The 13,565-nt window shown below is 59.0% G+C and overlaps 1 protein-coding gene across 1 annotated transcript in view; it reads left to right on the top strand.

The window, feature by feature from the left end:
• Nucleotides 1-12,255: 12,255 nt before the first annotated feature.
• Nucleotides 12,256-13,565, top strand: part of ASIC4 (acid sensing ion channel subunit family member 4) — a 28,703-nt gene continuing 27,393 nt past the window's right edge. Inside the window, exon 1 of the mRNA XM_062626369.1 lies at nt 12,256-13,510. Coding sequence (XP_062482353.1) covers nt 12,935-13,510 — 576 coding nt within the window. The 5' untranslated portion in view covers nt 12,256-12,934. The remainder of the gene's footprint in view (nt 13,511-13,565) is intronic.

Genomic DNA, 13,565 nt, shown 5'->3' with positions numbered 1-13,565 from the left:
CTGGCTGACCTGGCTGCCCTCAGAGCTGCTCCTGCACCGGGAGCACGCAGGGACGGAGCATCTTAGCGAGCAGCTCCAAGTGCTGCGGGCTGGAGAGCCTTCATCCCTGCAGCCCATTGGAGGGATCCCAGGGCATTGCTGTCTGGAGGAAATTCCCGGCGTGCCCTGGGGAAGGGGAGCTATAAATAGTCACCCAGCGCAGGGTGGAGGGGGACTGTTTGGGAAGCTGCTTTGTGATAAGGACAAAGAAGAGGCGTCTTTGCACTTGCTCTTCATTAGCTGCCTTCCTCTGGCTGCCCGGGCCAGGATGTGTTTGCATCGAACGACAGCAGGATGTAGCTGCTGGTGTCAAGGACACGAACAATAAGGGCTTTAAATAGCAGCGCTGCCTTTGAAACCCGCTTGCCTGTGCCACAGACAGAGCCCAAGAAAATTGTGTGGTGCAAGAAGCCAAGGGACATGGGAGAAGGGTGCCCTTGTCCCAAGGAAAGGCCACCCAAGTGCCACTGCTGCTGCCCATGGGCAGGCTGTGCTGTGGCCAGGACACGTGGATCCCTGCCCGGGAGTGGTCCAGGTTGCCTTGGCAGATCCATCCAGCCCCTTCTGCCAGCTCCCAGAGCAGCAGAGTGCAAAGCTCACCCTGCACAGTCCCCTGCAGCCCCTGGGCCTGTAGTTAATGAGCAGCACCTTCCCACACTGCCAGAAAGGTGCCTCTTGGCTGCAGTCTGCTTTCCTCTCCCTCTGGCTTTTGGGCTCTGATCTCCTCCTGCCTTCCTCTAGGAGATGAAAGAGCCTGGGGGCGTTGCTGGGTACAGAGGCACCTCTTCACCTCCACCAGGATAAGCCAAACATCTGAGCAGCATTGGTGGTGCCAGCAGGGATTTATTGGCACGTGAGGTGGAGAAAGAAGGTGCTCTACTGTCTCAGGAATCCCAGCTCCTTGCTGTGCTGGTGCAGGATGGCCCCGGCCCTGGGTTGGACATGGGTTTGGGCACCCAGGAGCTGATGGAGAGGGATAGGAGCTGGTGAGCCACGTGTGGGCACGTGCATATGCACGGGGGGAGCCTGGCTGTGAGTATTAGCAGGCCCTTAAATCAACACAGCACTTCAGACAGGAAGGAAATAGGCTTTGCCGACGGCAGGAGCGGCACTTGCTTTGTGCACATTACAGAACATCAGGAAAATGTCAAATTTACATAAAAATGATACAAACTCATTGGAAGAAACATGCATCCAATTATCGGCCCCAGCGCTGGCACGGCTCCGCAGCCAGAGGCTGGCCGGCCGGCTGGCTGCAAGGGACCCAGCCCCGGGGTACGCATTTCATCTCTGGGTGTTTAACATCAAAGCAACAAGCAGCCCTGGCTCTGCTGGCTGCACTGCTTGCCCGTTCCCTCCTGCCAGCTGCCCACCAGCATGCCCGGGCATGCCAGGTGCAGGCAATGAGGTGCCAGTGCCTGGCCATGGCAAGGTGCGGGTTTGGTCCTACTGCCAGAGCACTTTCTCCCCTTCCTTCTCCCACCTATTCCAGAAAACAGCCACAGGCATCCCCAGGGCTGTGAGAAGCTACATCTGACACATCTCTCCTTCTGTGGGCAGGAATGTGGCAGCGTAGGCCAGGCACAACAGCCTGCATTTACTCTGGGCCTGGGGACATGGGGCTGGACATGGGGACACGGGCAGGGGTGTCCCCAGTGACTGTCCTCCACCTGTGCCTGCTCCCTGCCCATGCTGGCATCCCACCTAGGATTGATGGCACATCCTGCAGCCTCTTCCCAGCACACTGAACACTACGTTTCTATCCTTGCCGCCTGCCGGGATTGATGTCTCACTGAGCGCAGGCAGCCGCCATAACTCATGACCGGCAGCCAGGCTCCCGGCTCGTTTCTCACCGGGCACCGTCACCCCTTGAGATACAGCTTTGCCTTGTGTTGGGACATCTCAGCAGTGAGAGATCAGGATGGGGGGAGACACAGATGAGGACAGGGGACAAATCTCTCTCCAAGCATCCCATGGGCTGTCGGCCCTGATGCATCCACATTCACCCCACCAGCTGCCTCCATCCCCGGCAGTGAGTTGGAAGTGGGATATATGCAGTCCCCACGGGGGGACACTGGGGTCCCGGCTGGGGACGGAGGGCTCACTGCAGCTGGGATTCCCTGCTCCACACCAGCCAGCTGGTGCCCAGGCTGCAGTGTGTGGGGGAGGCTGACGAGCTGTTAATTACAGGTGCTGCTTGGCTGGTGCAGCGTGTCTCTGCTGCTCGGCTGGCAGAACCGTGCGGCGGGTGACACACTCCATGATAAATTGATATCCCGTTTAGCATCAATTTTCCCTTCTCTGGTGGCAGACAGCTGTGCTAATGGGATGGGACAAGTGAAAATGAAATAACAGGCCCTGAGCACACCAGCACACACTGCATCACTGGCCTTTCTGTGCACGGCTGTTGCTCCCTGAGAGACAGGTGGGACCCCACACACCCTGGGGTGGGGGAACCATGGGGCTGGCAGCCTGCGGGCAGGGCTGCCTTCACACCCCTGGCAGAGCTCTCAGATGCTGTGGCACACCCGGGGCAGGTCTGTGACCTGTGGTGTGCCAGTGTTTGGTGCTGCCACTGAGCCAGGTGTTAGCAGGGCGCCCCAGGGCTGCCTGGCGGGAGCTGTGCTTTGAAGATAGCATTGGAAGAGGTTGCCGTGTGCCCAGCTCTCAGTTGTCAGGACAGGGGGTCCTGGTGTCTGTGTCTGTTTGGTGTTTGTAATGCATTGAGAGGGTGGTGCCTTGGCACATTTCGTATTTATAGCGCAGCACATAGCAAGGAGCCAGAGAAGCAGTTGCTTGGCACTCAGTGCCCATGCTATGTTGGGTGTTTGCAATGCACACAATGCCTGGGCTGATGGATGCAGCATCCCCAGTGCTTGCTCCAGGTTTTGTGTATGCAATGTCCTATAGCCCTTTGTACCTATACTCCACACTCTTTTCAGTGTGCTCAGCACCAGCCATGTGCTCGTTATCAGGAGTGTATTTGTCAAATTAGTGCCTGCAGTGCGTTCGCCGTCGTGGTGTGTGCAGCGCTTGATGCCCATGGTTTGCTTGATAATTGCAGAGTGCTCAGCACTTAATACCTGTGGCATCGTTGTTATTTGCACAGTGCTCCCACTCAGTGTCAGCAGTTCTCAGTACACACGAGTATGCTTGGGCTGTGGGACCTGCCACTGCTGATGTCTCCAGCACCTTCAGCCCTTGGTGTCATCTGTGGTTTCATGTTTGCCAAGTGGTGAACAATCTCTACAGGCAGTGTTTCATATTCAAGGTGTGCTCAGTGCCTGTTAGATTTGGCATTTGCAGCACAGTCAGTGCTCATACCAGCCTGCTCTCTGCGGTGTGCCCGGTGTTTTGGCTCCCATGGCGTGATCAGTGTTCACAGCAGACTTCTGGCACTGTGGTTGGTGCTCAGTGCCAGTGCTGTGTGCAGTGCTTGCAGTGGGCTCAGGTCCTGCTGCCCACATGCTCTCTGCTCACTCCTGCAGGTGTGTGCGCTTGCTGTGTGCCCCCAGCACCTGACACGTTACTTGCTTGGTGTGTGCTTTGCGATCGCAGCCCATGGCGTGGTCAGTACAAGCTTCCTGATGCTTTTGCTATATACAGATCTTGCTGCACAGTATTAGTGGTGTTTCTGCTAGTTAGCTTGTGCTTGGTGCCAGATGCCAGCCCTCTTTGGAGCGGCACCATGCTCTGTGTGCACTGCTAGCACCAGCTCTCACATTAGCAGGGTTGTCAGCCAGTGCTTTCCCTGCGAGTCTCACTCTGCACCACACCCATCATTCACAGCCTGCTGTACATCCCATGTTCAAAGCGCAGTTTTCAGTGCCTGTGGCACACACGGCACTGGCAGTGCCCTTGGTGCTCGGCGTGAGCTTCCTGTTTGAAGGGAGCTGGCACTTGGTGCCTGAAGGTCACATTTGGGGTTGATGCTTCCAGGATGCTCCTCAATCAGATGCTTTCCATATTCATAGGGAGGATCAGGATGAAGCCCAGCAAGGTGTTTGTTGTTTGCAGTGTGTTTCACGCTCGGTGCCAGCGGCATGCCTGGAGTTGGCAGCACATGGGTTTCTGAAGGTGCCCAGTTCCTCAGTGCCTGACATGGCACAGGCAGCGCATTTGCCGTTACCCATGTACTCTGCAGCAGGTGGTACCCTCCGTGCCATCAGCACTGGTGGCCCTTGCTGAGGCTGACTGATATGGTGTGCTTGGCAGCCAGCTGTGCATCGTGCCCACAGTGCACACAGCCCCATGGCCTGATGCCGGGCTGGATCCCACCCCCAGGACCTGGGCTGTGGAAATTGCATCAGGACTCCCAGAGGCCTCCTCTGAATTCCAGCTCCCCCCTGCAGATCCAGTCTGGCCTCCACTTCTCTGCCAGCCACTGAGGCGCAGTCCGGGCTTGTCCCCAGCCCCTTCACCCGGAAGACGGGTGAGAGCACGCAGGGTGCCCCTGCTGCACTTGCCTTTGGTGGGGCTGTGGCGCTGAGGTTTTGATCACACAGATGTCAGGAAATGGGGAGCGATGGTTCCCATGGTAACGCTAACTCTGCCCCTTGCCCGCGGCGCTGCGGCTGTGCGTGCACAGGGCCATCATGGGCACCATGCAGCTGAGCTACGGCTGCTCGGGGAACCATAACTTCCCATCTCCTGACTTGGGCGCATTTAAAACCTCAGCTGAGGCAGCTCTGCTGGCGGTTTATGGCTCTGTTGGTTTTAGGAAAGGCAATCGGGAGGCAGGAGCTTCGTGGGCGAAGTGCTGTTGATGGGGCAACAGGAGGGGGCCAGGGCCGGGAAGAGCTGCAGGGCAATGCCTAGGTGCTGGTGGCTGCAGGCGACAGGGCAGGACAGGGCCTGCAGACACAGCCCAGCACGAGGGAACAGCTGGGTGATGTCTCTCGGAGCATGAAGAACAGACCCGCATGCTTCGCTGGCTGGGCATGCTCCCATCCGGCCCCTCACATCCCTTTGGGCCAGGGCTGAGACGGCGGAGCAGCAGTGGGCGGGAGCTGCCTGTGCAAGTGATGCTGGAGTGCCAGCATTACCTGTGCCCTGCACCCAGGCTACTTCCAGGTTGCACCTCTCCAGAGGTGCCTAGAGATCCTGGTGATGGGATCCCTGTCACTGCTGTGCTGGGCTCCAGCCCCGTGGCATTGATCACCCTTCTGCTCCCATGACAGTGCTGGAGAGATCTGCTCCCTGACACAGAAACGGGGCTGTTCAGAGTGGGATGGGGCTCTCATCCTCCTGGCACACCACACCAAGTCTGCATTCATCTGCACCCTGCCCCATCAGCATGGCACAGCGCTGGGCATGTCCCCTTGGCTATGAGATTCCCTCCCAGCTGTGTGAGCTGTGCCTGTACAGCTGTGTTCAGCAACACCCCTGCTCAGGCATGCAGCTGTGTATGCATGCATGCCAGCCCTGTGGTGTGCACTGGGGCTGGCACTGTCAAGGCAGGACAGGGATGTCCAGCTGGTGTTCAGGGACTACACACTGTGGCTGGGGCTCACCCCAGCAGGGACCCCAGCACTGTGGGGGCCTCCTACTGCTGGAAGCAGGATGGTCCCCCAGACTCATCTCAGTTCATCCATCCGAGCATCCCCTGCCCATGAGTCAAAAACTGCAGGTGGGCTGCCTTAGGGGGAGTCCCTTGGTTGCTTGCACCAACTCCTTTTTCCCTAGTGGTCTCTTGGCCTGGTTTACGATAAGGGAGGACAATGGCCAAGGTGGGCTGCCTGCCCTCCAGTCACTTTTGCTTCATTGTCACTTGGGAAGGAGAGAAACGGGGGAGTGTCCTGCTCACAGTAGGGCCAAGGGAGGCTTGACCATCTCCCACAGTGCTGGCTGGAGCATCTCCCAGCTCCAGTGCTGACCTCCCAGCCTAACTGCTGCAGCTCCCATAATGTATTCCTCCCAGGGTGCCCCGGTACAGCTTCAATATCATTATTGGAGTTTATTAGACCATTAGCTTTAAAGTTTTATAAATCACTAGGCAGGTGACAAGTGGTGGAGAGGGCGACTCAGGCTGCGGGCAGAGGGGCTATGCAAGGATAGTGCTGGGGACTGTCCCAGCAGGGTGCTAAGCAAAGTTTCCCTGCCGTGCTGGTGCTTTCACTAGTGGTGCAAGCGCAGCAGCACCCCAGGCGCATGCTCTGCTGCTGAGCTGCTCAGTGCAGCCACGTGCAAGCGTGCCCGGCTCCCTCCTCAAGATGGCAAAGACCAGGGAGGATCAAGCAGCTGCAGCAATAAGAGCCTATAAAACCAAACGAGTATCTCTGCACGCTGCAGTGGTGGCTCCCAGGATGTCTTCCCCTTCCCAAAAGCAGAAGGGACCATGCTCGCCCCAGCACCCAATGCCCAGGAGCAAGGCTCCTGCTGCTCCTCGCAGACGCTCTCTGGTCACGTCTGCGATGGCCTCTTCAGCCACGGGGGATGCTCTGAGGGCAGTGAGGCCATTTCCTCCACTCCTCCCACTCAGGCCTGGCGGGCAGCATTAGCCAAGCCTGACCTCCTGCTGGCCACGGGCCAGCGAGCACCGCAGGACACAGAGCCTGGAAACAGGTGCTGGGCTGAGCATCCTCCTGGGGGTGCTGAACACCTTCTGTGCGCATCCTGCTGGGAAGGGAGCTCTTCTCTACGGATCTGGGAGGCTTATAGCTGTGTTTTGTCTCCGTGAGGATGTTTGAGTGCTGTGATCAAGTGGCTGGCCCAGTTGGGGTGTGGCTTGTACTGATAGAGTCAGAGCCGGACATGGATCAGGGATGCTGGTCACTGCTGCTCCTCTTGCAGCAGGTCCATGGCAAGTCAGATGAAGACCAGGAGCAAGCAGGGGCTGCTGTGCATGGCTGGGCAGCCCACAGCAGCCGCTGCCTGCTGCCACTCCCTGGGCACGGGGACAGGGACAGCCTGGGATGTGGGCACAGCTGCTCACCTCAGAAGGGCAACCTGCTCCTCAGGGTTAAATACCATGGAGTCAGCCTGGGCCCAGCAGAGACCCTCCTCTCCTATGAACTGGGCTCGCTTTTGACCCATTATCCCATTAAGAGTCTATGGGATTTAACCTGGCTCTGACGTGGGCAGACATTGTCCTCTCTGCCATGGTGGAGTTCTACGCCCAGATCCTACTGCAACCAACTCCTTAAATTCTTGGAGGCAGGACCCCAAAAGCCACATAAACCCAGTGTTGTTTTTCTGGCAACAGCGAAAGGTGTCCAGGGTATCCTGTGTGAGCTCGTGCACGCAGCTTACAAAAGAGACTTTGTAATTGAGGTTTTGCGCTTAATGAAGGAATAAATTGAACGGGAGTGTTGTCCTTAATTGGGGTGTTGCATTAATTAAGGTATTGCACTTAATTGGGATAAAGCATTTAATAAGGTATTGTTTTTAATGGGGATAGGTTATGTAAATGCGATCAGCGCGTTAATGGGGTGCTACACCACCAATGCATCTGCCAGCCCTGGCAGACGTGTCATCTGTCACTGTGGGCTAAACCGAGCATCAGGTCCCTGCACACGAGGGAGCCCAGTGCAGACATAGCCTGCCCACAGGACCAGGGCCGCTAGAAAGGCTGGTCTGAGATGCCAGAGCTGCCTTCCTCCCCATCCCAGCACCGTGTGACTGATAACAGTGACGGCTCTGCTCCCTACTCCTGTGCGTATGGGTCCCTCCCACCGTTCCCAGCCCTGCTGTTCATCATGGGCACAAGACAGACAGAGGTTTTGTTGAGTGGGGTGCAGGCAGCATTACTGCTCCAGTGGCCACCCCACAGCCAGCTCCATGGTGGATGGTGACGCCCAGCATGCTTTTCACACCATCGCCACCCCTGTTCTCCTGTAATTAGAGTGGACATCTTGTCATCCCAGATCTCCCCACAGATGAGGTGTTCACCGCCCTCACTGTGGACCCCGACCTGTGGGGTGAGCACCATCAGCGTGCTGTGCTGGGGAGGCTGCGGAGGAGGCTGTGCTTGTTAAGCCGACGTGTTTCAAAGGGTCTCGGAGGATCCAACTGGTGTGAGGCAGAGCTGAGTGCTGCGGCCAGCTGGGCTCCGCAGTCACGTTTCCTTCAATTAGATCAAAATTAATGATCGCCCTAGATCCACTTCCCTCCAGGCACGGGGCTGCGGCCAGCACTGGCTCTGAAGCGTGTGGAGCTGGCAAGGAAGATGCGGCAGCCGGCTCATGGGCTTGAGCTGGCGGCAGAAGTACGCAGAAAGCAGGACCCATGTCCCGCCCAGCTCGGACAAGCACAGCATCAAGTGGGTGTTACCTCCTGGGGGTCTCCCCTTGGGCAGCCTGTGGCTGTAACTATCCCACCACCTGTGTCCCCCACCCTCCTGGACTGCCCAGCCATGGCATCCTTTGGTCCCTGGGGTTGATCCCCTGTTCCTCCAGTGAAGAGCCGCTGCCCTGCCGGGTGGCTGGGAGGGTGAGCTCACTGCAGCAGCACAGCACCAGTGCCAGAGCATGGCAGGAGGATGACTGAGTGCTGGTACAGCAAGGAGTTGATCCATTGGCTCATGGCAAGATAGGGAAAGCCCAACCAAACCCTCATCTGGATCAGCTTAAGAATAGAAAGGACAGCATCTAAGTCTTGAGGGGATGAATCATCATGAGGGTGCTGGGGTGCACCACAGCAGGATCAGTCCCACCAGGCACCCCTCCAGACTGTGGGCCAGTTTCTCCCACACAGAGACCCCACCTAACTCCCTCTGCCTTTTACAGTGTGTCAGGGACCTGATGCTCCAGAATGCCCCTCCTCTGTGCTCTGTAATTTTGTCTACAGATGCAGCCTCTTGGCCTCCTCTGCTCTCGCCCAAGCTCCCAGTGCCTCCAGCCAGTCTCCAGCGCTGTTCTCCGTTATTGCCATCCTCTCTACTCTTTCCAATTAGTTTGGATTTTTCCTGACATGTCATCCAGGACCAGGCACAGAGCTCCCACCAAGGCCTCGCCAACAGCGAGTGTTTCAGATCCCTTGCAAATAACGCTTCTTCTCACAGAACCCTGAGCAATGTCCTGCTTTCCACCAAGCTTAGTGCAGTTGCAGGGCAACTAGATATCCTATATATTAAACTGGCAAATCCCATATCCCAAATGAAGGAGGCTTCTCTTGGTTTTCCCTAGCTCCCACCTGCTTTTCCAAGCCAGCTTCCTGGCTGCTGGGCATCTGGAAATGCAGCTTCTGCATGCACAAATAATGGCACGTGTGCGGTGTGTCCTTCCTGGTGGGGTCTGACCCTCTGCATGCCTTGTTTATCCATCTGGTGTCGGTGCTAAACTCAGACATGCCAATGGTGCTGCCCACTGCCGATGAGGGCTCTGCCCTGCCGCCTGCCTGCTTGGCAGCCCTGCCCTCTGGCTGCTTGCCCTCCACTCGCTGGGCAGATTTGCTTCCCGCCCCAGCCCAGCTCTTGGCACTTGTCCTTTTGAATTGTATCTGATTGTTTTCAGGCCATTTCTCCGATTTGTCAACATCATTTCATATTCCAGTCCTGTCTTCCCCAGCACTTGCAGCTTCCCCCCGTCATCTGAGTGTAGTGCGTGGGCTCTGCGCCAAGCCCCTGCTGCTCAGCAATCCCCTGGGATGGGGGGCTCGGGAGCAAGCAGAGGGACCCTCCTCTCCCAATCCAATTGCAAGCCCTTGGTTGATTTCCCTGTTTTGTCAGCTGGCTTGCATAGTAGGTAGTGAAGTCAGCACCCAGGTGCAACCCCGCTGCACGCCACAGAGTCCCTCCTTGTGGCCTTACGCCCCCCATGCGCAGGCGTGCAGTGCTCAGCTACAAGTGGGAGGCTCCTATGCAGAACTGTGGGCTGTAGACAGGATGCTGAGTGGCCATTCCCAACTGGGGCTGTGCTGGCTGCCTTGTCTGGTCCCAGGAGAAAGTGGTCCCTGAGCCCTGCTGCGTCCCCTTCCAGCCATGCTACTGCTCTGCTCTCTGCCTCTCCAGCCCACTGTCTCCCCCGGCATGCCCCCTTCCCAGGAGCTCCCTGGTCTTGAAGCCTTCCCCACTCCTTGGCATGCAGGAGGCCTGCAACCACAGGTGGGGATGGGGCTTTTCCCTTGGGTACCACTCATTTGGGCAGCTTGATCCCAACCCAGTGCTGTGCCTTGAGTCATCCTGAAGGGTGATGGCCAGGCAGAAGCACAGCACAGCAGAGGAAGAGGGGCAGGAGAAGACATATCTTTTTGGCCACAAAGGAGGGGACCATGCTGAGAGGTGACCCCAGCCAAGGTGGCAGTTGCTAATGGAGCAGAAGATGTCCAGAGAGAGATGGGGTCTGTGGTCCCTGTGCTGTGGGGGCAAGGGCTGTGTAGGCAGCTGGGAGACAGACAGTCCTGCTTCCATGCCATGTCCATGCCATGGCTCCTGCCAACCTCATACTCACACAGATCATCTTGCCCTGTACCTCAGGATCTGTGTTTACAGGGTGGACCTGCATGTCAGATCCCCCATGCCCTTGCACCCCTCACCACCACAGCATGGAGAGATGCAGGGAGGGACTCTGCACCAGGCACTGCAAACCAAACACCCATTGCCAGTCATTGCCTTGTACCAAGAACCTTCGTTGTCACAGGATCAGGCCCTTGCTGTCCAGTCTTTGGAGGGCCAAGCATCTCTGCAGGGCTAGCCATGTGGAAGCAGCTCGTGACTTGTGTCTGTGTGTCTGTGGCCACCCGTGGTGGTGGCGGTGTTTGGGCACCTACCCAGCCCACTCCCTGCCATGCCTCTCCAAGCTGGGGATGCGGGGCTGGCACGTGCACACTGCATCCTCCAGGCAGGGTGAAGCGGGTGACTGGGGCTGTGCGTGCTCACTGCCGGAGGCAGCCTATCATGCTGTATTGACCTGCACAGAGGCAGGAACATGTGTGCCATGCACAGATCGATGGGAAGATTGAAGATGTGTGTGTGCTTGCCGGACGACTGGGGAAAGCTTTGCCTTTGGCATCGGCAGCACAGTGAAGGTCACGCTGACCTGCGGCGCAGTCCCCAGGGAGAGGCGAGGCCTGTTGCTGAGCTCACGAGGGGCTGTCTCTTCATTGTCCTCCAGGGACCCCAGCTTCCCAGCCAGGCATGCACCTCCCCAGCAGAGCCATGTCTTCTGGGGGGAGGGTACCCAGTGGTGGGCTTGTTCTGGAGGTGGAGAGCTGATGTTTCCCCCACCACTGGGTCACTAGGCAAGGTTGCAGAGGGTTGCTTGTCTTGCGGGTGAGGGGTCCGCCTCAGCCTTTCTAGCAGAGCTAACCGTCTGTCATCAGCTGGGAAAACTGAGGCAGGAAGCTTGGAGAGATCACGACTTGCTGGCAGAATGTGTGTGGGGCACGCACATGTGATCCAGGCACCGAGTGGCTCTGTAGTTGCTACCACAGGGTGAACCCCTTAACCTCATCACAGCTCTGACCCCACTGAATAATGCAGGCAGAGCCTCACTTCTGTAGGCAGGAAGGTGCAGGAGGACACCCTGGGTCCCCTGCTGTCACGGGAGCGGAGTCCTGCGTGGGGCTATGCACAGGGACAGAAGGAGGCGAGTGTGCCTGGAGAGAGCAGAGCAAGACCCGAGGAGGGGCAGGGTCTCAGCAGGGCAAGAAGAGGTGAGGGGGACCCCGGCTCAGCCTTTCTGCCAGGGTCGGTCATTGCCTGAAGTGACCCCGCTACTTGTGGTCTGCACCGGGGAACCGCGGAGCACAGCGTGCGGCGCACAGGGGCCGGGGGGCAGGAATGGAGCTGGACGAACCGATCCCGGGAGCACAGCAAGCGCAGAGGGGAGGGGAGCGGTGGTCACGGGGCGTGCGTGCTGGTGCTGCCGCCCTCGTGGCTCCGGGACACCGAGGAGCACGTAGTGTGGGTAGGGGTGCACCTCCTGCGCCCCGTCTTCAGCCTCGCTCAGGCGGTGGCTAGGAGGCCGGTTCTCGGCGGGGCAGGGACCAGGACCGACGGGTCCCGGCGCTCGCCGGCTCGGGGAGCGGCGGGCCGTGGCAGGGAGGCGGTTAACGGCCAGGGAGCCGCTGAGGCAGGAGGAGTCCGCAGGCGGGAGAGCAGGAGGGGGCCGCCGGGCGAGGTGCCCGCAGGCTGCCCGCCCCTGCCAAGCCGCGCTGAGCCGCGCCGCGCTCTGCCCCGGGGCGCTCGGGCCGGCGGGGTACAGCGGGGAGAGGCGGCAAGATCAGCATTGGCGGCGGCGGCGGGGGGCAGGCTCCGTGCCCCGCCCGCCTCGGCTCGGCACGGCTCGGCATCGCACGACCCGGCACTGCTCGGCATCGCACAAAGCGGCGAGGCACGGCTCGATTCGGCACGACGCGGCTCGGTTCGGCTCGGCTTGGCACGGGTCGGCACGGCACGGCTCCAGCAGCTCCCGAGCCATTCAAACAAGTGGCTCCGGCAGCACTTCATAGCTGGGGCTGGGGAGAGAGGGTGCAGCGCGGCTCCCTGCCCCGGAGGCGCCGGGCCCCTCACACTGCCTCTTTTCTCTGCTGCTCGCTCTTTATTTGACGATGAAATAATGTTGACATGTCTTGAATTATTAAGTATTCCCTGGATTTTATTAGCACATGATGCCTAAATGCTGCCTGTATCTGCTGGGGTCTTAACCAGAAAGGAGCGAAGGAGAGAGGCAGAGAGACAGAGCAAGGGAGAGGAGAGAGAGGGGTTTTTGACAGCTGTATTTGTGCTGATAAGCGAAGGCACAAGGAGACGATCGACTAGTGAGACAAGAGGGAAGCGGCGGCTCAGAGCTGCTGAGAGGGGCTGCGCTTCCCTCCCGAGACGGCTCGGCCCTCCCGGCGCCGTGCCGGGGCTTGGGGGGGACCCGAGCCCCCTCCCAGCGCCTGGCAGGGCTCTCGGACAGTGCCCGTGCCGGGGGGCAGCTCGCTGGCTGGGCACGCCGGCGGCGAGGGGCAGATGCCGATTGAGATCGTGTGTAAAATCAAATTTGCCGAGGAGGATGAGAAGCAGAAGGAGAAAGAAGAAGGGGATAAGGAGAGCCTGATCGAGGAGCCTGCCCGGCCCCGCTCTCGGGACCTGGCCGCCTTCGCCAGCACCAGCACACTGCACGGCCTGGGACACATCTGCCGGTCAGGAGGGCTGGGTGTGCGCCAGACCCTCTGGGCGCTCGCTTTCCTCGCCTCGCTCGCCTTCTTCCTCTACCAGGCCACTAAGTCAGCGCTGCTCTACCTGGAGCACCCCCACGTCATGGCCCTGGATGAGGAGGCCACGCGTGAGATGGTCTTCCCCGCCATCACCATCTGCAACATCAATCGCTACCGGCACTCAGCGCTCACCGATGCTGACATCTTCCACTTGGCCAACATGACCGGGCTGCCCCCCAAGGACCGGGATGGCCACAAGGCCACGGACCTGCTCTACCCTGACCCCGACATGGCTGACATTGTCAACCGCACCGGCCACCAGCTCGATGATATGCTCAAGAGCTGCAACTTCAGCGGCGAGAACTGCTCATCGCATGATTTCACTGTGGTGAGTGCACACCTGGCTCAGCTTCACCGGGGTCCCTGCCAGTGCAGGGGGCATG

This window comes from Pezoporus occidentalis, unplaced genomic scaffold (assembly GCF_034315485.1).
Source record: "Pezoporus occidentalis ecotype Australia unplaced genomic scaffold, CSIRO_AGI_Poc_V1 ctg291, whole genome shotgun sequence".
NCBI classification, from domain to species: Eukaryota; Metazoa; Chordata; class Aves; order Psittaciformes; family Psittacidae; genus Pezoporus; species Pezoporus occidentalis.
This window is presented reverse-complemented; position numbering and strand designations above follow the sequence as displayed.